Source organism: Scomber japonicus, chromosome 24, assembly GCF_027409825.1.
Source record: "Scomber japonicus isolate fScoJap1 chromosome 24, fScoJap1.pri, whole genome shotgun sequence".
Classification (NCBI taxonomy): Eukaryota; Metazoa; Chordata; class Actinopteri; order Scombriformes; family Scombridae; genus Scomber; species Scomber japonicus.
Genome location: NC_070601.1, coordinates 6,512,332 through 6,535,156, shown reverse-complemented (window position 1 = coordinate 6,535,156; position 22,825 = coordinate 6,512,332). Strand labels below are relative to the sequence as shown.

Sequence of the window (22,825 nt, the reverse complement as noted above, 5' to 3'; positions counted from 1 at the left end):
GAGCGAACCGAGCCGTACTCGTTGAGCCCTGTCCTTTTTTAAAAAACCTGCCAATCAAGCTAGCACACTTAATGACTGCCAATCAGGAAAATATGGCACAAATGCTTATATATATGGTCAGGTGTGATGGACTGTGTGGTCTTTTTTTTTTTGTTTTTTGGGGGTTTTTTCCCAAGGGAAGCCAAACTGAAAAGCTTGCTTAGGTGAAAATCTGCACCTGTAGATCTTAACTCTGGCTCCCCACTGACTGTGTACTATGATTGAGGTTAACCTCGCCTCTTTATATCCATAGATAATAGAAAATTCTATATATTTGTATGATATTGAAAACATGTCGTGTACTGAGTCTGAGTGGCAAGTTATATATATTGCTAAATTTACTCCGCAAAAGTATGAGACAAGACATATATGAAATGTGGCTAAAAAAAAATCAATCCTTTATACTTGTTTTTTGTCAAGGTGATGATCAAACAGTTTGGAGAAATCATCCAATAATGAGTAAGTTCTCGTTGTTTAAATCAATCAGGCCTTAGCAATGTCCTAATAGTGACTGCTGCCATTGATTTTGCCCTGGAAGAAGAGCTATAGCTAAGCTTCATCACTTAAACATTTTTTTAAGTGTTGCCAATTCTTTTAGACCTCTGCAGGGTCTTTAAGTAGAAACTGCTTTCAAAAATGTTTGGAATTAACTTAGGTTGTGATTTGTGTCAATCACAGCCTCACAATCTATCAAAAAAATATAGGAAGTAAACATCAAATTACAGAAAATGAATGAGAAAGCAACACTAGTTTGCTCAGGATTCTTGTAATTGTAACATTAAGTCATTCTCAAAACTGCCAGCTTTGATTTTATTCAGAGAGAATTCTTAAAATAGCAATGTGATGATGTTGAGATTGATCAGCTCTTCCTCCTTGCAGTGCACTTCACTGTAGCTGCTTATGCTGCCGCTGTCAGATGAGCCTTGGATGCTTTTTTTTTTTTTTTTTTTCTTGTTAAGCCTGATATTCAGTGGTAAAAATCGGTTGTGTTTGATGCAATTAAGCTCTAACCTTCCTCAAAAGATGAAGTGATGTTCATAAAGTGATATTCAGACTTCCTGTGTGTAGTCCAATGAGCAGTTGCAGTGGCAGATAATTGACAAGCAATTAGGAGACACAAACACATTTTATTGTACTGTAAAATGTCGAAAGGCCTTCTTTAAGTCCAGACAACTGCTTCCATGTTGCTCCACTGTTTGTAAATGTATGTACAGTGTGTGTGCGTGCCTGTGTGTGTGTGTGTGTGTGTGTGTGCGCGTGTACTGTATGTGCCATGCCCTTCAAAAAGTTCTCATGAGCCCAGCCTACCCAAGCTACTGTCCGACAATCGTGGCACCCTTCACAGCTCGCACACAAATCATATGCAAAGGCCCCGAATTGTTTATGTCTTCACGTGTAGGGTCTTAACTGCCACCACACAGGCAAATCCGTTGGTCGACAGCGACTTGCTCTCGGGGGTTTATCAGGTTCTTTATCCTACAAAGAGCAAGGTCGCTGAGTTTGTATGTAAATTCAAGTGCCTTCTGCCCCACGCCACTTTGAATCCTGATTTGCATTGTGTTGACGAATGAGGGGCGATCCAACACAAAAAAAGAGGTAAACAGTTTTCGGCGTGGTTGTCATTGACAGAGGACAAATGGTTTTGTTCTATTGCTTATATAATTCTGTGGTTTGTAATCTTTAAAATGTTCAATAAATGACTCAGACATTCCTAATGCCTGCACGTAACATGCTCACTTTATAGCAATATACAGGAGAGCAATGACAGGGGCTGTCAGCCTATTCTTCCCCAATAAAAAAGAACATCTCTCTCATGCTGTTGATTCTAGCACTCATGTAAACACAACACGGTGACACTTTCAGAATCTCAAAAATGCAAAAAAAAAAAAAAAAAAAAAAAATATGAACATTATAGTGAAATATTTATCAGGCGTGTAATTGATGTACTCTTTTTTTTTTTTTGGTAATGACGAATCACTATTTAAATAAAGTTCCTGTACTCACTAAAATGCCTCACGTGCACTTTTCTCTGACCTTCATGCAGGCTGTTTCCATCTGCTGTCAAAAGGCAAAACACCACTGTGACATCACTGAAAGGGGTGTGGTCAAACATGTGGCTTAGTGTCCATAGAGGGCCTTACAAAAATGAAATTTAGATACTTTAAATTATTCGTTTACTCACTTTTTTTGCCACTTGGGGGCAGTGGAAATCGTGGATTCATCACTACAAGCAACAACTTCCACATTGTCATTGCACCAATTGTTCCAATAAAAAGTACTGATTAGAGCAGACTTAAGATATTTTGAGGTAAAATTCAGGGAGTCACAGCTGGGTCAAACATTAAGTTTTACTCGTGATGTCGGGAATTGAAGCGTTCATTTTTGAGCCAAAAAAACTGAGTCATATTAATGAATGTGGCTTCTGTATTTTAACTTAAGGGAAATAAAAGCCCTTCCTCAATAACTCAAAATCCTCAATAACTTTCCCATCCTTATTAAGGTTTGTTTATTTTCCTGAGATACAAATATTTTTTAAAAGCATCCTGCTTACTTGCTGAGCAACTGCAAAACAAAACACACGGTCACAAATTGAAATTATTATCATTTTAATAGCTTTACCCGTTAATCACTAGGCAGTCTAAAATAATGTCCTCCCTAGTGTTGAACATTTAATGCCAACATGTACTACATTTCATCTTTAATACTGTGTTTTAGAAGCCATGTGTATTCAAAGCCTACAGTATAGCATGAGGCGCAACAGTAGTCTGCAAGCTAGGACATGAAAACACACCTAAAAACACCAAATATGTTGAAGGCTTTTTCAACACATACAGTACAAAACACTAATTACAGAGCAAATTGGTCACAATTAGTATAGCAATGTCACTGACACTCTACTGGGTATCTATGAGGGAGAAACAAAAAAAAGGAGTCTTATCTTTACCAAAAAAATTAATCTGCAGTTACATCCTACTCAGCAAGCTGGATTCTATCATTTAATCCATTTTGGTGGTTAAGATTTCAAATGTCACTGTCATCAAGTGAACTAGAGACACATACACACAGAAAGATAATATATAGCTTACTCAGATGTTCTTTGTTCCCATGTACTTTACAGTTTGTTTTTTTCCTTTTGTTTTGTTTTGTGCCACACTATATCTGGGCCATGTCGGGGAGCTCCAGCTCCAGCTCTCTGAGGTACTGGCTGCAGTTGGGGTCGCCCCTCACGGTGGGGGCTGATGGGATAGGTCGGCCGGTGTGAGGGTTGACGCACCAGCACTCGCCCCTCTGACCATGAAGAGACATCTTGCACTGAAACACAAACACAAATCACATTAATTGATTATTTCTACATGTTTCGATGTATCTTTAAGTAGTTTTTTTAGATGCTTAATCATATTTGTGCATGCAGTGATTCTGCACAAATATACAGCATTAGTGTATATTATCAGTAGTTTAATATGAAATTATAATATATTTAAACAGAGTAAACATGTTTTGCGCATATTAATGATTTTTACACCATTATCAGGCAAGTTATGGAAGAAAAACACACTTTAAATGGTCTCACATATCTCTAAATTCATTATTATATAAAAACATGTTATATTAAGGTGGAAAAACATTTCCAATGGATCTCTCTAAAATAATAACATAATTATGTTTACATTGGTCACTGTGATGCTATATCCACTTTTCTCCTCTAAATCATTAGGGCATTCATCATATTATAATTATCTATAAGCATATTATCATGTGGCTACAGCCTCTCCACCCATTGCCCTTTTCCCATTAATGCCTGGAGTCACCTGTTTGAGGTTATACTGCCCCCTCTTGTCACAGTTGGGGATGTGCAGGGCGTACAGGTCTTCCAGGGGACCTCGGTTATCTCTGAAGGGCATCTTGGATATCCGCTCCAGGACCTGGTCAAGCTCCTGCTGACACTGAGTCTTGAAAAGAGCGAAAACAAACAAACACAAGTCAGTCATACACAAGCCCGTATGACAGTAGCTGGGTGTCTGTGACAGACGTGCAAAACGTGGTCGGCCTGCAGCAAAAAATGTTCTGCACAAATTGTTCTATTTATTCTAACGTTTGTGCACAGATATTAAAAAGTTTTAAGATGTGTTTTATTTAGTTTGTTTTGCCCAAAATCAAGAAAACTGTAACCTTTCTTTTCATATTTTCTGAAAAATCTGATTAAAATAATGTTGGGAAATGAATTTGCAAACCAGGAAACTATTCTTGGGATGTGTCTGTAAGGCAATCAGCACATTTTTGACTCGCTACATAAAATTCTCACATAAAATACACACACACACACACACACACCCACCCACACGCACGCACACACACACACACACACACACACACACACACACATTCACAATAAATTTAAAGGGCTCTCTGTAACGGGCAAATGAATCATGTTTTCTTGCCAGTAATGAATAACAACTCTTGCCAGTGACCTCAGGTTTACCTCACAATTCAATGAAGCCAAAGTCTTGTTGAGACAGTTATAAAGTTTCTGGTAGAGCTATAACCTTTAAATGATTTTAATGGCGGATGGAAAATACCACGATGCCGGTTAGAAATGACCGGAGTTCACCCATGAGTCCAAGCTCCAGGATGCAGAGCAGGTCAGGTGTATATAAAGTCAGTAAATATCTTTTGAATGAAGTGGAACTGTGGGGAGAAAATGTGTTTTCTTTGCTCTGTAACCCATTTAAAACAGTTATTTGGTCATTTATTGAGTTCCTTCCTGACTTATGAAATAATTTATAAAGTGCACCACTCTACTTAAAGCTGCAACTATTCATCATTGCTTAATCTGTTTATTTTTTCAATTAACCAATTAGTTGTTTGGCCCATAAAATGTAAAAAATCTATGAAAAATGTGTTGTTTAGTCCACAAGTTATTCAGTTTACTGTCATAGAGGACAAAAAAAATCACATTTGAGAAGCCAGAATAAGATAATGTGTCCCTTTCTCTTAAAAAAATAATGAATTGATCATTTTAATAGTTAATCAATTAATGGACTAATTGTTGCAGCTTTACTGTTATTAACCAATAGGCTCAAGTATTAGCGGTACATTGAATGATCCTCAAATATTACAATATAACATTTTTTAGCAGCTGTACCAGAGGGAGGCGGCACTGCACTCCTTTTTGCCTTCCTCTGCAGTCTTAGCAGCTGTTTCTCTAACTGACCGAGACTAAGGAAGATTTACAGAGGACCTGCTTTTTACACTATTTACACATTCTTATCTTCTGTAATTTACTGGTTGCTGACTGTAATTATTATACCATGTAATGCAGAGCATCATGCACTTTAGATTTTTTTTGGATACCACCAGTCACTAACACAGGCCCTGGTGCTTTATGATTTTAGCTGACTGCTCCTCTCTGTTCTGTGCTGTAAACCCTTTCTAACAATGCAAACATGCTAAATGTTTCCTCTTGATGTTCCAGCCACAAGAGACTTCACACACAGAAGACTGATCTCAGACAAACAGATTTTTAATTGAAAGAGAAAAACATCACTATCAGACCAATAATCTATGCTCTATCATAGCTAATCAAAAGTATAATAATCAACAACAGAAAAGGTGGGATTGGTGCATGACAAGAGTCTTTGGTTACACTTGACTCACATTTTTCTTATAACTCCTTACAGTTAACAATAATGACATTGGAGTTGTTGCTGTAGTACAACAGGATGTGATTTTGTACCACACACAGTATGAATATATTGTCTTTTCTTGTGCATGTTAATTAGAAAAGTCACACATGAAGGAAAATGTAACAGCTGATGTATAAATTCAATCTGTATTTGTGATTATGATACATAAGAAAGGCCAAATTAAGCCATAATTGACACATAATTAAATTTTCTTCTTCCTTGATTTCATGATTTTCGGGGTTCAAACATATGCCATATGTTAACCTCAGAGTTTCCTATACAACAGATGCTTTCCTAAGCCTCACCTGTTTGGGTCGTGTTGGTTTCACCTCTTCCACCTTGTTGCTCTTCATCTTAGTCTTCATCTCCTGCCGGTGCTGGCGCACAGCGCTCTCTTTGGGTCCCAGCCAGGTGGTCTCTTTACTGGGCTTCCGGATAGCTGGGATCTCACTCACACCCTGCTCAGGCAGCAGCTCCACAGCTTCACCTGTGGAGGGATAACATCAAACCCATGAAATTACTCACAGGTTTATGATTCTTTATAAACAGCATGTTCTGATTATGTTTCATGTAATAGAAGGAAGAAGTTGGTATTCTTAAAACAGGCTTGTTTTGCAGGAAAATCCCAAATTTATATTGTCTCAGTGGGACAACTGAGAAGAATGCATTGCGGCAACAATGAATAAACTGAGCGGGAAACCTCATCAGAGTCTTGCTCAAGGACACTTTGATGGACATGCAGTACTGGCTGCTGAGAGCATTTAAACTGTGACTTCTACACCTCTCTCTTGCCCTCCTGCTGTCCATTTGGTGACAGATTAGGGCCTTTTTCAAAGCTGGAAGTGGAGTGAAATAAACTCAGAGTTGCAGCGATCGTTTTTCAGAGTGACAAAGTTAGTGACCTGCTCTCCTAAAAATGTTTTTTTGGAAATGGATGGATGAACTTCCACCAGCTGCAGAGGTGACGCTGACCCTGAAGTCAGTCTTATAAAATGAAAAGTTATGCTCCTTTTTGATGGAGGGGAGAGAAATGCACCATGCCTCATACTTTAACAAGCACATAATTAACCCTTCTATAATGCAACAGTGTGTTGATTAATGTACAGCAAGAGTCTGACAGCATAACTTTCTGTCTTTAGTGAAAGGTTTTAACTTCACTTGAAGTATTCTTGAACTTGATGCATGACTTTTTAAATTTCATTTTTTCAGTTTTATGTCTTTGCTCATTTATTTTTGTTGGAGAAAAGGGCGCTTGGGAGGGAGGAGAGATGGACATGAGATGGGAAATTAATAGTTTTTCTGAATTTTCACAATGTTCTGATGTCAAAATGGCCAACTTGGGAAGGGTCATCAGCTGATTTGGCTCACCTTTTATATCCTGGAGAGCCCTCCAGGATATAAAAACTGGCCCATGAGCTCAACTCTTTCCTCAGCTGGCGTCTCTTTCTTTTCATTTTGGCACCGTTCAAGGCCTCCGCAGCACATATCTGACACATCAGTGCTTTGCTGACATCGCTAATTCTCCCCCCCCCCCCATTGTTTTTTCTTCATCATGATTTTGTTCACATTTCGTTCATTTCTTGTGTTTGTGACGTTTTTTCCACGTTGTCACGACTGACATTTTCACTAAAGATAATGTTAGGAGGGCGAATAAATAGCTTTAGAGTGTCCAAACCACTGTTAAAATGCTCTGAAATGCCTCGGCACAATCAATGACTCACTAGAATCCTTTCCTTTCTCATAGAGCGAAGCAACCACATGCAGCTCCGTTAACAAGCTTGCGGGCTGGGAAAAGTTGGCCACTGCTGAACTTTAGTCACAGTCAGATTTCCATGGTTGCTTTTTTTCCCTGCTAATGTGATTCAACTTCATGAGCAGATGTTCTGAGTGGTGATAAATGGGCACAACACTGATATCATCGGACATTCAAAGTTTTCCATTTTTCTTTTATTTGGAAGTACTGACCTGTGTGTTAATATATCATATAGTGGATATAAGTGGACTAAAGTTATTGAATCTGATCGTGAACATGAGTTTTCTTCATCTAAAAATGAAGAGTGTGAACAGTGAAGTGTGGGGAAAATGAAAGAAATGGTTCTAAATTTGGGGGTCTGTGTTCTCAACTAAATAGCACTCCCAAGGTAGATTTAAACTCATTAAAAGGATGTTAAATACTGGGATAAAATGGCCAAAAACGCACATTTTCTCAGTTTAAAAACTCCTCCATGGATTACATTTGGGCACCTATGATTGGTCCAAACCAAATGATGCAACAGGAAGACTTTATCCCTCATCCTACCTATATATTTAATATACAGGTACTACCGACTGGGGTCCCTGAGCACCCTAAGAATAAACTACTGGAAGAAAGAACATAATTAATTATGTAATTAATGGCAAGATCATGATTATCTATAATCTTTTTACAAAGCCTTCAGGATGACTGACAGAGATCCTCACCAGCCAAACACAATGATATGAAGTCATTAGGAACAAACTGATTGACAGAGTTGGGAAAAATTGGGATGATCGAATGAATCGCCTGTGAGATCAGAAGTTTACCTCTGGGGTCTGTGGGTACCCCAGTTGGTAAGATTAAGGTTATCCACAAAAGCAAGCTAGATCATTAAAAGCTAACTGTTCTGTGAATTTCAATGTATGGAAATCACATTTTAACCACCATGAATTTGAATTTACTCAAGTAGACACACTCCCTCCGTCTCTTCTGTGTCTGCACTGAAACCATGTCAAATAGCCGAGTCCCTGCCGGCCATCCACTGATTCCTCCAGGCGGTTTTCATTGACTTTGACCGTCTCCTCTCTCCTTCGAGTCTCGTTAAACATCAACCTAAAAAATAAAAAAAAAAAGAAAAGAAAAAAAAAGGAAAAAAACCCTCTCTTCAAACAGATGGAGCAAACAATGTGAGAGGCCATCAGGTCCAACCCAACATGTTGTTTCTGACAACAGAGCATACTTTGGGGTTGAGGGTTGACAGGGAGGGAGTGGAAGAACAGTGTCATTCCAAACCAGCTGATTTAAGGCGAAAAATGTTACATGATGCAAAGACGTCAGAGAAGCAACTTGATCGCAGCTCAGCTCCGTTCAGTTGGTGAAAATAATGCGTAAAAAAGCGAATATTTGTCGATATCCTCTTTTCCTCTTGCTCTGTCTGAGGGCACCAGAAGAAGACAAAAGTTTCTTTTCAGTGACTTTTTCATTTTTTACCTATGCAGGAAAGAAGGGAAATAAGCACAGACAGTGGGGAAGGTGAAATAGCTGGCCAGTAAGTGGATAGTTCATAGTTATGCAAGGGCCAAGCTGTAACGTGCAGTTACTGGTGGTGGTGGTGGACTGGAGAAGCATTCTCTGTGCTCTGCAAGAGGTAAATTTGACATCCGGTTGTAGAATATGATTACAAAAGGCCTAAGAGAGAACGGGAGAAAGGAAATTCCAAACGAAGCAAAAACAAGGTGCTGGCGCCTTTTGCCATCAGATAGAACTGGTGTTGTTGGACTTCAGTTTCCCTTATGACGCTCCACTGCGCTCTCTCTGGCTTTACTTTGAAGACCGAGTTTCTTCGCAAAAAAGGGCAAAAGTCAACTGAAATCAGGTGTGTGCTTGCTTGTGTGTGTGTGGAGTGTGTGCGCGCGGATAAACACACAACACACTCAGGAATACTGGCGGCTGGGGTGCCTTTTGTTTTGCTGCCTTACATAATCCCCACAGTATCCAAGTGCAAAGCCATCACTCCCTCTCTTCTGAGGAAACCTGAGATGTTCACGCAAATACACAGTCTGGGACACACACACACACACACACACACACACACACACACACACACACACACACACACACAAGCACACGATTTAAAAGGAGAGATAGCAACAATCTCCCTCTCGAATGTACACGCACACACACACACAAACACAGAGGGTCAGGACCCCACTTTTAGAGGGACACTAGGCCTCTGCAGTACAAGCCGTTCCACAGCAGTGGGCTGAGGATCAGCAGTATCAACAGAGCAGCAGGCCTACTGTCCAGTCTACTGCTTGAATTAATCCTCAGACAATGGCCCGAGAGGCTTCCTTTCTATATCTGATCCATGTCGAATTCCCAGATGACACGTAGGTCAGAAGTGTCATGTCTGATTGTCAAGATTCTGGTCAACTGAGCAAATGTCAGACTTGGCTGGATCATGGAGTGGAAAGGTTGGAGAAGGGAAAGATCCGAGCACACCAACATTCCCGCGCCATCACATTTCCGTAGATACAAATAGGCCCTTGGGTTATTGTCGGACAAACTCATAAGTGTGTCTTGTGTTTCTGCAGTGTGAAAGAAAGTCGACTGCTTGTCTTAGTTTGGCTTATGAAAGACCTTAATGCTTAATTCTGATTAGTAAGATTTGATGTTTTGTTTATGCTTCAAGTCTTTGCTTTAAACTGCCACACATGCGCCGATTTAATGGAAATGTGAGCCACATACACAAAATAGTTAAATTAACACGATCTGTGCAGCATTCAGCTATGATAAGTTCCTTCCAGTATGGCTTGAATAGATGTTTTTTCCATAAATGTAAAATACATTTGAAACTTCCTCATCCCTCCAGTGGCCGCCATTGCTGCTCTTGGTCTCCTTTATGTTGACAGATCGTGAGGTGCCGACAATGAATGGTGACGACAGACAATACGCACATTAAAAAACACATAAATTCTGATCTGACAGCTGCAGAATCATATTCAAGTGGCCCAGATCTGATGTGAAAAACATCTTATCTGATTCACTTGGAAGCCAAGTTAGATTTGGGACACTATAAAAAGAGCAACATTTGCAGCTTCAAAATACAAAATCAATATGCCACTAACTTTAATTTGAATTTTAAAAACAACATCCTATTTAGTTTCAGGTTACGCTATAAAGGGATACTTGTGTTACCATCATTTTGTTATGCATCGCTGCACAAAACAATGTGTTTAAAATTCAAATGAAGTCAGTGGCTGACTTGTGGTTTGTGTGTGTTTCAACTCTCAATGATGAATATACAGTATGGTAAGCCTTATGTTACTGAAGCAACCTTTCACTGAATATATATTTAATCAAGAAGTGCATTAGAAACTTGATTTTTGAAGTCGTATCATTTTATGTGCCAAGCCGAGGTGCAAATTACCACTCAGCAAACCTTCAAACTGTATACAAAGACATTAATTCTAGTCTGACTCTCCCCAAAAACTATCCAAAGGTTGATCTTATCTCATTATAGCTGTTATCACATCTCTGAGGTGTGAAACAAGTCATGTGCCACTTAAGAAGTTGATGAAAAGGGGCATTAGAGTATCTGCAGTCCATCATCCATTACAACACCAAGTGGGACTGTTTTCCTAGAAACACAAACTCAGCAGAGTGCAGATGTGTTTACCTTCCAGGCTTTCTGGCCCACAACAGTCATCTAAAAGCAAGGTTTGGACAGGTTCTGGCACGTATGTACGCACCGCGGCATCCAAGGCCAGGCATCTCGCTCACTACCGACACCGCTGGCTGAACTCTCCTGCGATTGTGCGGGACCAAAACTAGGACATGAACTGAGGCAAGCTGGAACACAGTGAACATGTCGGGCATCACATGCAACTACAGCTGGCAATCGTTCATAACCTCTGGGGGAGATATGATGGATGTGAGCAAACCTCTTGAGTTATTGACCAATGTTTTATTACAGCAGTGACAGTCTCTGGGTGAAAACCTTGCACGTCCAAAATGTTTGCCTTTATTTTGTTTTAGGAGTTAAGAAAAATATGTTTCAAATCCAAAGAATGATACTGCATTTCTTTTTCTTTTTTTTTTCTATTTTATCCTTCCACTGAAGTTAGACCTGGAAAGTTAAAACTGAAGTTCCGTGATATTTACCTGATGATGACAACAACAAAACAACCTGTGCATTAGATCAGAAACTAACTTTTTCCGCTGCTCCCTCCCTCTCCCAAGAAGCCAAAAGGTACTGAGAAGGAAGGGATTTGCATTTCAACTTTAACCAACAGTATTCAACTTTCAATACCTCTAAAATAATAACGTTATTCTACAATATTGTCATATCCTCACTAGACTTTGAAGACACTGAATAAGAAGTTGTTGATCATATATTTTGATTTTATTGTTGCTCTATTTAACATATTAACAAAAAGAAAGTATGCTATTGTTAGTCCAGGAGGAATCTTAAACATCAGAAGTAAGATGAAACTTGTCAAAATTGGACTTTTATTGAAGTCAAAGGGCAGATAAGAGAGTCTTAAGCTTCTCTAATGTGACGCGCATCAGAGTAAAATGGAAAATGGAAAATGTGGATGAGGTATTATACTGCAAGGGAACTGTTGTGCCTCCACCCTCATCGCCCTCTCATCAGCATTGTTAGATCAAGAGGAGCAAGACAAGGGGAAAATGAATTAATCACTCTACAAACATGCACTTTTGGAGATGCTCACTGATATCCAGTATTGAATCCAAACCCTTATATCACTCTGCAAGGTACTGCGGCTGACTTGCTAACAAATTCAAGTGCAATTTTTTATGATAGGCACCCTCTCCCCTTCAACACCTGCGCCTACGCCCCCTTCCCCTCCAGTGTCAGTAGCATATCAGACAGTGTTTGTATTGTCTTAAATCACCCTTGACCAAAAAGGAGGGTGGGAAGTTATTCTGGTTCTCAATACAAGCACGAGGAGATTCTTGGCACGGGTACACATGAAGTTGATGCCTGGGGGGGAGATGGCACAAATACCCCTGTTTTTGGAGAAGCCTGGGGTGGGTGGGATTATCTCAGAGCTATTTCAGTCCTGCGGGCTCCGTCTGGTTGCCCCCGCAGGTACACAGGAATGCCCCTTGTTAGCTAACAATGTTATTTCAGATGGCACAGGAGGTTTTGTTCCCCTTTTCTTTCCACCTCATTTTTCCTCTCCATAACGAACTTTACAACAATATTGATACAGAAGACTTCTCATGGTTTGCTTTGAGTTTTTACGCTCAAAGCTGCCAAAACTCAGCCCGAAGACCTGACAGCAAAGTTTATTAAATTCTGGGTAAGTTTGGGCAAAATGAACGCTGAAACAAATGGTTGTCTTGTAGATTAATATCCAGTTAACAATATCTGATTACAATAGCATTCATGTGACATTTAAACAAGAAATCGAGCTCTGTTCGGGCTTTGTTAATCAACTTGTTCTCTGTTGAGGTCATATATGGTATGAACCCAGTCAAAACAACCAACCGCCCATCCAATCTGATTAAAGGAACCTTTATTTGGGTCCAGGTTTCTGTGGGAACAGAATATCAAGTGATAGTGTGCATAAACAGAGAGGGCAGTGGGAAACTTGTGAGTGTTAGTTTTAAGAAAAAAAGTGAGACATTTCAGCTGAAAATTAATGAAGTATGGACTATATTTGTTATTTGTATAAAAAAAAATGCACTTGTAATAAAAACATCAATTTATTATAAAAAAAAATCTTTAAATTAGCTCTTGGGGTCTTACCTAACCACCCTGTTGATTGCTTGAGGGTTGAAATGGTTACACAATCTCATGTCAACTTGCCGTTTTCAGCACATCACAAAGAAGTCCTGGTTTAATTCCCTTTCAGATATAAGATATTTTATGAATCTCCCTGTTCTCAATGACAACAACTATCACCATCAAATTCCTCATCTTACTGAATCTATCTCATGATGCCCTATATTCCACATTTCATGCAGATTTGCCTTTTTATAAATACACATGCTCAAAGAAAATGACTTATCATGTGCAAATGTCTGAGAGATTTTGAAGATTTTGATCAGATGTTTTTGCAACATTATCTATAGTCATGTATCTTAACATATGCACATCATTTGAGATACTTCTGGCTCCGAATTAAGCCAAAGCTTTACTTCAAGTTTCGTAGCCGGACTGCAAATGCAAATATGAAGCCTTTAGGATATATGTATAAAAATATTCTCTTTCAGTGAAACACATGCAGGCAATCACTCATGCAGCACGCAAACAAACAAATTCGAGAAGGTACAATGGGGGGGGGGGGGGGGGGGGGGTAATCTGAGCACAGGGGATTCTGTTTTTGGTCTTATTCAACTTCAATCGAGCGCAATTTCATATTCTCGTGTTTTCAGCTCAGACGTGCGTCATTTAAGCCTCATCTGGGAACCGCATGAGCATCACAGGCTATTAGTTGAATTCAAACCGTCACAGCAACATCTTCATCTCCTGTAACTGTGCATCATATTACGTACATGCTAAAACCCACATAATCAAAGCCATAACTTTACATTTAGAAAGATATTTTAAACACTGCACTATATGGAGAGGATGCACACAAGGAAAGCAAGGATCTTTATAAAGCATCATTCACTAAAAAAAATAAAATAAAACCTTCTTTCTTTGCACCTCCGCCAAATCTGAATGTGAGTCTGCAGCACTGATTCATCTCATTTATCAGCTGCTCTCACAGCATCATAAAAGTGAATTTTCAGTTGCAGCCCGAGCCTGGAAGAAACTACCTGCTGAGTGTAACAAGATATTGCGGCGTTTTGGAATTGTTGTGGAAACTCGGGGGAGTTCATTCCTCAGATTTGTGAGCAATATCTGCCATTTTCTTGCTGAATTAGCAGCGCTGATAATATGCTTTAATTAGCTGCTTCAGTAATTCAAAACAGTGAACAAAATTGCCTGTGGTGTAGACTGGAGAAGAGAATAAACCAGAACATTTCATCTAATTAGAATTTCATCAAAAAGAGACAAAGAGCTAAACTATTACTTGCTCTGTATTTTTTAATAAAACTTCCCTCACACTTTGGTTTATCTTTTTAAGGTGTTGCTGGTATGACTCAATCTAATAACACTGCAAAACAGTTTATATGAATATGACAGAAATTACATAATTTCAGCAATAAAGCAAATGCAGTATTCTTTTTTTTATTACTTAACACAGATCTTCTCTATTGTAGCTCTCTGTAGCTCCAGTTTCTTCCCCTTTCTCTTCTCTCTTTCATGCTCATCTGTGGGTCAAAGGAATATTGGCTCTGACCTTTGACCTCTTCACTGTTGGTTGCCAGTAGTGCTGATCCTGAAGTTTACACAGACACTGTTGCTGTCATTGCTAGTAGCTCTGGATAACACCGCCAGATCAATTCTTCAAATGCAATAAGGGGGCTGTAAAACCTCTGAGGGGTTACATGCTCTACTGACAAGGAGCTAATTCTTATTCTGTTGCTTCACACAATGATATGACAAGCTGTGTTATTTGTGTCCGTGCCATTTAATTTGAATAAAAACAGGATGTTGAGGTTTATTATAACATCCAAATAGAGCAGCTGCAATACTTCACCCTTTGATTCTTTTCCAAAGGTGTCAAATCAACTCAAGAGTCACTGCCCCCGTTCTTCAGCTTAATACAACCACTTAATTATCGTATTATAATCAACCCCCCTCCTCTCTTTCATTTACAGATTAACTCCTGGGAAAGAGGATATTCCAAAGAAATACAGCTTCCAACAGCCCTTGTGAGCTGATTTCTATCTGGGATTCCATTACTTCCTCTTTTTTATGTGTATCTGAGAAGAATTTATTACAGGAAATCAAGCCTGTGTAGTCTTAAACTGGGCCAAATGAAAGCAGGGGACTGACAGTAACCATCTGTAACACCAGTGGCAGCTTTGTAACGTCTTTCTATGCAAACTGAAAGAGGACAGAAGCGGACAGGCGGCCTTAACAACTAACCTTGAAGCTGATCTGGTGGTTTTGCTGGTACAAATCTGGAGGGTTAGGTTTTTAAGTAGTTTTGAATTGGATTTCAGTTTTGACCCGAAAGAAGAAGCGACTTCAGGGGCCTGCTCAGCCTCGCTTTCTCCTGCTGAAAACTTTTTTTTTTCTTTTCATCTGTTGACCTTGAGGAAGCTGTGCACCTCATTTTAGACCACTGTAACACTCTCTGCCTCTGTCTTTGTCAGAAATCACTCTTCCATCTGCGGTGAGGCTTTTATCCAAAACAACACTGCATTCAGCCTTTAGAGCCAATTCCTAAGCTTTCACTGCTTTTTTCTTTACACATCTTGCTACATCTCTAGACTTTTTTTAAACCTGCAAGCTGAAGCACAGCCCAACCCCAAGCTGAGAAAATTGCTTTCTTACAAGCAAGCCTTTACATGATGTGTCCATGTATTTTGTTCCCTTTTTGTTTTCCTCTTACGTAACCCTGCAAGTTATTCCTGGTGGTTTTATGACTTGTCTGTTATTGTTTAGAAGAGGCCTCTATAAATAAATAAGCTTTTGCTGTGTAAGGGGTTACATAAAGGTGGGATTAAGCAATTTATGGTGGCTCATTATTAAATCACAAATGTGTCATGAAGCTCCCTGATCAAAGGTCGAAACCTTTTGTCAGGGTGCAGGGTCCTTATAGGGAACAGGGTTTCTCTGATGGTGTCTCCGGTAGTTTCTCTACGTTCCAGGAGTTCAGTGCCAAAATAAACACGTGTCAGTCTGGAGGTAAACTCTGACAAAGCAAGGATTTGGAAATGAGTAGAAATCACACCCTGGCTGGCTCCAGTGGACACTCATTGACTGTGTGTTTGCAGCTTTAAAAATCAGCCAATTAACGAGGCTGTTTACTTTTCTTCTTCACTCTGACCTGTCTTTTAAATGCAAACCACATGAGCAGAGCTGGCTGGCTTCAGTCCGCACCCAGCCTCAGAATCATTGTGATCCTCTTGCATATACGTCCAGCTCATTTTTCCAGGTAGGCAACGCAGTTAACGTATTCACTGTCAACACAAGTTTATAGTTACTCCTGGTCAAAGCCTAAAGTCCATTTTTCCAATCAATGCTGCATTCCTCTTGCTGTCTCTCTCTGTTTCTTTCTCTCCACTCCCCTGTGGAAATGTCAACATCAATACTATGATGTTTTCTGTGTCCATCCCACTAAGTACAATTTCTCGGAATTTTGCAAGCCACCACCTCGTTCTCTGTTTTAGTGTTTTAAAGGCTGATTTTTTTTTTTTCTTGGGGAGGGGTTGAAGGGTGGGGGGTGGGGGGGTGGAGGGGGGGACTGGAGGACCAGCTGTTTGGAGCATAGCTGAGGTTAACTTGGGTAGAGTGACTGTTCCTTTTGTTTCTCCCCATGCACACCAGGATGATTCACAACACTTTAAAACAGGTCTATGCAACACAGACTTCAACATGACCGCAATAATACCTTCACATACCTCATGCAACAGGCATGATAATGGTAGTTGCTGCAAAGAAAATGTTTAGAAAATGCACACTTCTAATGCATAGGATAGAGCATCAGCAACAGACCAATGATAAAGCTTAGTAAGTGTTGTCAGTACAATCTTATGAATTAGAATAAGTCTGTAAGTAAAACCTGAAGGAAAAGGCTCCAAGAAGGGTCTATAATAACCCTATACATGTTTAAAGGATGCAGTGCACACTTCAAAGCAAAACTATATATAATTTTATTAAAAAATATCTTAGAATATCATGCAATAAAGTGCAATGAGGTCACTAGAACTTCACTACTAAGACATACCCTGTATATTACATAGATTTGGGCTCAGGCTTCATGACAAAGCACTATTTCTACACTAGTCCTCTGGCTGCAGTCTAGACAGTGTCATTAAAAATTGATAGAAGAAAACCAGGTTTCCAGTAAACTGACTGACCGCTGGTTTGCTCCCGGTGCTCCTGGCTGTAAGTGGTCGTCTCGGTGTCCACTTTGCGCCGGCATTGCCCCTGGCCCTGCACCAGTTGCTCCAGGGGAAGCTCCGAGTCGGGCGTCGGGTAGCAACGCAAACCGGTGGCGCACCTCGGGGTGTACACGCCGCACGCCTCGCCCTCTTGCCGGGCACACACGGGGCAGCACCCGCAGCCCGGTTCACGCACTATCTCCGCGCAAGTCTCGGTGAGCTTTGGGCACAGTGCCTGGCGCTCCGCGGTGCAGCCCGGGCAGCGGAACACCATCTCGGCCAGGGAGGCACCGGCGAGAGACGCGGAGAGGATCAGCAAGCTGCAACCCGCGTACGAAAGCATTGTTATAGGCATGAGGTTTTTGGTCATTATCATGGGGCGATGGAAGGCAATCCCAAGTGAAAAAAGGGGAAGAAATGTGCATGCGAACAGGTGAAGCCGGGGGCTGGGAGGTCTGCTGGGTCCTACAAACCCAGGTTTGCTCTCGGGGCCACACATGGGTGTCAATCGGGGAAAATAAGAAGACGTAGGATTTAGCTCAAATGTCATCGTTTACCTTCTAAAATGCTTCAACAAATTGCACAGATTACTGAAAAGACGATTATATATCCTTCAATCTTCTTAAATGGCCCAGAATGAGAATAAAAGTTGTGCTGAATTAGTTAAAACTGGATGCATTTGGAGGTCTGAAAATACTGCTGCTTGATTGGACAACATTACCAGCCCCTCTGTGATGGGCTGTTAATGGTCCACTTTGTGCAGCTGTCTTGGGGAAAAAGGGGGAAAAAAGAATACATTTGCTCTACTCTCCACAATTCACCCAAATCCTGTCAGATGATGACTAATTCTGAGAGAGATAAAGAAAAATCATAACCTGCAGACATGAAGGGTCCAGATTTCAGACCAGGCTCCTTTTATGAGATGTTTGTTTAAAGTTTAAAAACACCACATACAACAACAACAACAACATATTCATCATAAGATATGACACATTTCTTGATGCAAAAGGGCAAGATTAAAGTGCCACGGTTCCTCTTTTCATAACGTAATTCTTACTCCTGCTCTTTAGCTGACCCCTGACCTCTTTGTGGCAACATCACAGGGAACAGAACTTCCTAAGGCGGTTTTACATTAATTAAGACATTTACAAAAAGAGAAGTAGATGTGAAACTTGAACTTGTTGCTCAAAAACAGGGCAGTGAATTGTAATGTCCTTGCTTGAAGAGACTGCATTACTATACATACTGTGGCCTGTTTATTTCAATCAGCAACTGCCTGCCCCGACTCCCAGAATGCCTAAATAAATAAACAAACAAACAAAAGGACTATGTGCGGAGCATTCCTTACATGGAAAGACCTTCCCACTGTGGCTGACATGTCCATTGACACTCAATTAAAAGTCGCCAGCTGCTACCATCTTATATACCTGTGTACAGTAATGCTACTGTACATGCACACAGCAATGTTTCCTATCGATTGGTGAGGCCAAGCCTTGAGGTGTCGTGCTTGCCCACCGAACAAGCTCCTATTAACCCCGTCCAGTGCGGTGGACTAATCGGTGTTTATCCAAGGGCCCAGAAATAGAAGTGGCATGTGTAACCTTACTCTGTAGATATAAATGCAGATTATTTTGTTTTGTGGGTGCCCCCTGATTTAATACTATTTGGCCCCATTCACGATAGGCATCCTAGCTCACCTTGGGGGCGGAGGGAGGGAGAAAGGGCACATTTGAAGCTGTCTTGTATCTCAGGGGTGTGAGTCAGGAGGATGCCCAGAGGGCTGTTTGCACATAGAACCTCATATGTCATTTTATGAAACCGTGGATGGAAAAGCAGCAGGGGAGAAGGCCCGGCATTTTATAAATATGAGCCTGGGGGCGAGGATTTGTGTCTGGGATGGCCACTAGCTAATAGGCCTAACAGGCCGCAGTATCTGCCCATGTGTGCAAAGTAATCCCCACCAAGGTCAGTTACTTAAATTCCTCCCCATGGAATTGTTAAGTAAATACAAACTCTGGATAAACTCTACATTGATAGAGGAAGGTATGGGATCACTGATGGACTGAGGACACATACAGTACATATACCTCAGTATACAGAGAGAGTTTTGTATGCAAGAGGTCATCTCTTTAATTACGGTACAGTAAGTTCCCAAAATTCAGCACAATCTTTTAATCCTGACATTGGTAAACCATCATTTTTTTATACCTCTATGGGAAACACCTTATTCTAACCTCAATATTGGCATTTATAAGCAGAATATGAACACCTAAAGAAAGGTTATAACATACTATAATGTAGCTGTAATCAAATGGTTCATTAATATATACATGAGCCCCTCCTATGAAGCATCCATATCTCGTATATAAACAGTGATAAAACAATTATACATAATCATGTTAAAGGACACACATGAACAAAACCTTTTATATGCATTTATATAACACCTAACACTTCTAAATCAATCACAGGTGGATCTGAAGCCATTAGAAGTGTTCAAAACTCATGACAGCATATCATTACTACTTATTAAAAACAGAAAAAACTTTCAACTTCATTATAGTGTGTTATACACCATCTCTTAATTGTTCATATGCTGCCTGTTAAAGCTTAACAGATGTTACCATTTAAATATGTATGTAATTCATACATGCTGATGATGCTGATTATCCTTTTTTTATTGTGCCTGTTGACTGAGAGGTAAACCATTGTTAACACTAATTGAATGACTATAAATCACTATAAAAACACCTATCTAAATGGTAACACATTACTGGATTTCCCCTGTTCTTGTTATGAAAGGCTCAGTCCGAAATAGCCTCTCCGAACAGTCCAAATATTTGAAACCTAATCGATCCAGTGGTGACATAAACCACTAACTACAGACTTAATAATTTGTGAGGCTGAAGAACACTTCATCCAGTCTAATTTTGAGCTGCTTATCCTCACAGCAGGCACACTGGGAAACCGCTGCAACAATGGCAGCAACCATTTTAACAGTCAGAATGTTAAAAGAAGACTGAAGTGTCCTTAAAACACAATTAAAACACGCGAGTCAGTAATTTCACAGCTGTCTCTGAATCCAAAAATCATAAAGCAAACAAAACATTGTATAGGATTACAGACTCCAGAGGTATACTTTTTGTGATATCTCACAGGTGCTTTTTTCTATGATTCCAATTTTTCATGACTTTGTCAACCAATTTGCTCTCAACAATCTATCATTGTTTTCTGTCTGTTTTTGCACTTTTTAAAAATACCAATGCGTTGGAGTCCAGTCAAAACCAGCCAATTCAGCCTATATGCAGTTTTAATAGATGGAACTCTTTGTTGAGTCCATGTTTGTCATGGATACTAAGTTAAACCATCACACACTATCAGGGACCCCGGTCATTTATTCTTGTATGATAAATATGTTGGTAGGATGAAGGTTAATTTTGGCCGTATACTGGGCTCTTATCAGCTGAAACAGATTGGAGAGTGACCTCAGAGTAGGCTCCCTAAAGACATCCTTGTGTTCATTTTTCAGACTTTGATAATGAATGAGTGCACTGTTTAGTGTTTGGCTTTCATTATACCTAATTAATACTCCCTGTGCTTGGACTACTGATTGGATAAGTAGATGCAATGAGTAAGGGGGTTGGAAGAGTAATTCATCATCTGATTAGTGGACCTGTATAAAATTAAGTTACACGGGTCACATTTATAGAAACTAAACAGCTGGATTATGGGTGAACTAAAATGTGGTATAGTTGGAAAACAATGGGATCTACACTGGGTTACATGCTCCAAAGCAACAATTGGAGTATGTAATGGCAGCAGTGTCATAGATACACTGTTAATAACTTTAAAGGTTTTTATCTAAATGTAATACAACTTGAAGAAGAGCTCCTATGAATAAGAAAACTAGCTTTTGCAAGAGACTCCCTTTAACTGGTGCAATGTGCAACATCTCACTGAATGGAAATGTTTACCAAATTACAGTACATAAATCCTTACATGGAAATGTTCGCATCACAAGTCCCGAATGGAAAAATGCTTATGTGTGTGCGTGTGTTTTTGTGTGTTCCCAAGTGTGAGTGTGTTTGTTTGCTGCCTAGCAACAAGTGATGCATGTGCAAATTAGGAAAGTTCTTTCTTTATTTGCTCATGCAAATCTTTGTCAAGTATCTGTTATGGAGCCACAGTTGTTACGTGTTCCCCAATGAAACAAAAATAAAGACCTACTGAAAACTGTTCTCTCTTATGTGTGGAGTTAATGCGTGGGTTTATACTTTTGGAGTTCAGAAGTTGAGGCTCTCAAACTTATAATATGCTGGTGTCAGCATTACACTACACGCTGTCATTACTGTTTTTCCTGTAACAAAGTTGAGATCATCACTATATAACAGTAACATTTAACAATAGATAACAGTCCTCTTTGTGCTGTTGCTAACCTGTTTGTCACAACATCACATTAACATGGAGTCAAAGGTTTTGTTACAACCTTGGCTGTGGGCTATTTTGCATCATAATTAAGTTTGTTTAAGTGTAGCACAAATTAGAATCAGACTTGGGTTAATCTGCTGCATTCAGAAATTAGTGCACTTTCTGCAGCCATTTAGCGTAAGTATCAATAACACTCACACTCCACAGCCAACCAGCTACTCAGCTCTGTTTTTTTTATTGGTGCCATGACTCGGATATGGTTTGACCAACATCTGCCAAGAGACAGATGTGGTGCAAGTCTCAGGTTGGTCAATTAGACAGCTGGCATTTATTAAAACCTGCGCCACGATGAAGCCTGAGCCTTACTGCTTGGATTCTTAAAGGCTGGGTTGGAAGCACAAAAGGTCTAGTATTGACCTTTGGTGAGCCCATAAATTCAAGATTTAAAATGCTGTGTCTTTAGGATTAAACTATACTGTAGACATAATGTTTGCTTCAGACTGCAAATAATTATCATATAATATTATTTAAATCTCTATTGAATGGTGCAGGCACTCACTTTTTTAAGTTAATAAAGTTCTGATGCATAAAGTGCTTTTGCTGCTTGCTTGTGCTGAGGGTTTGATTTGACATTATTTTATCTCATCTGGGTTCCTTGCTTTAGGACCCCACCTACTGGTCAAATTATATAATGACAAAGGCGCACACAACTCATTATGGTTTAGATTTCAAGGGGCATCAGAAACCCAAATACACGCACACAAGCATGCACTGAAAAGTTATTCTATCCACAATATGGCTCCTTTAACTGTCAAAAGGAGTCCAAAGTAGTTTTAAGGTAATATATTTGTCAAGCAGAGGGCAAGGACGAAGCTGCAATTGTCGGCTACATTGTAGTTCGCCCTTTTCTTTGACAGCTGTGACTATCTATTTTGGTCTCTCGCGGCCACCGTAGATGCTT

The 22,825-nt window shown here is 39.9% G+C and overlaps 1 protein-coding gene across 1 annotated transcript; it reads right to left on the bottom strand.

The window, feature by feature from the left end:
* Positions 1-2,632: 2,632 nt before the first annotated feature.
* On the bottom strand, positions 2,633-18,057 carry igfbp2a (insulin-like growth factor binding protein 2a). Its single transcript, XM_053314610.1, has 4 exons — positions 17,413-18,057; positions 6,029-6,210; positions 3,849-3,989; positions 2,633-3,351 (listed from the first exon to the last, which is right to left on the bottom strand). Exons 1-4 carry the CDS (start codon positions 17,984-17,986, stop codon positions 3,193-3,195), a joined length of 1,056 nt encoding a protein of 351 aa, XP_053170585.1. The 5' UTR covers positions 17,987-18,057; the 3' UTR covers positions 2,633-3,192.
* Positions 18,058-22,825: the final 4,768 nt, after the last annotated feature.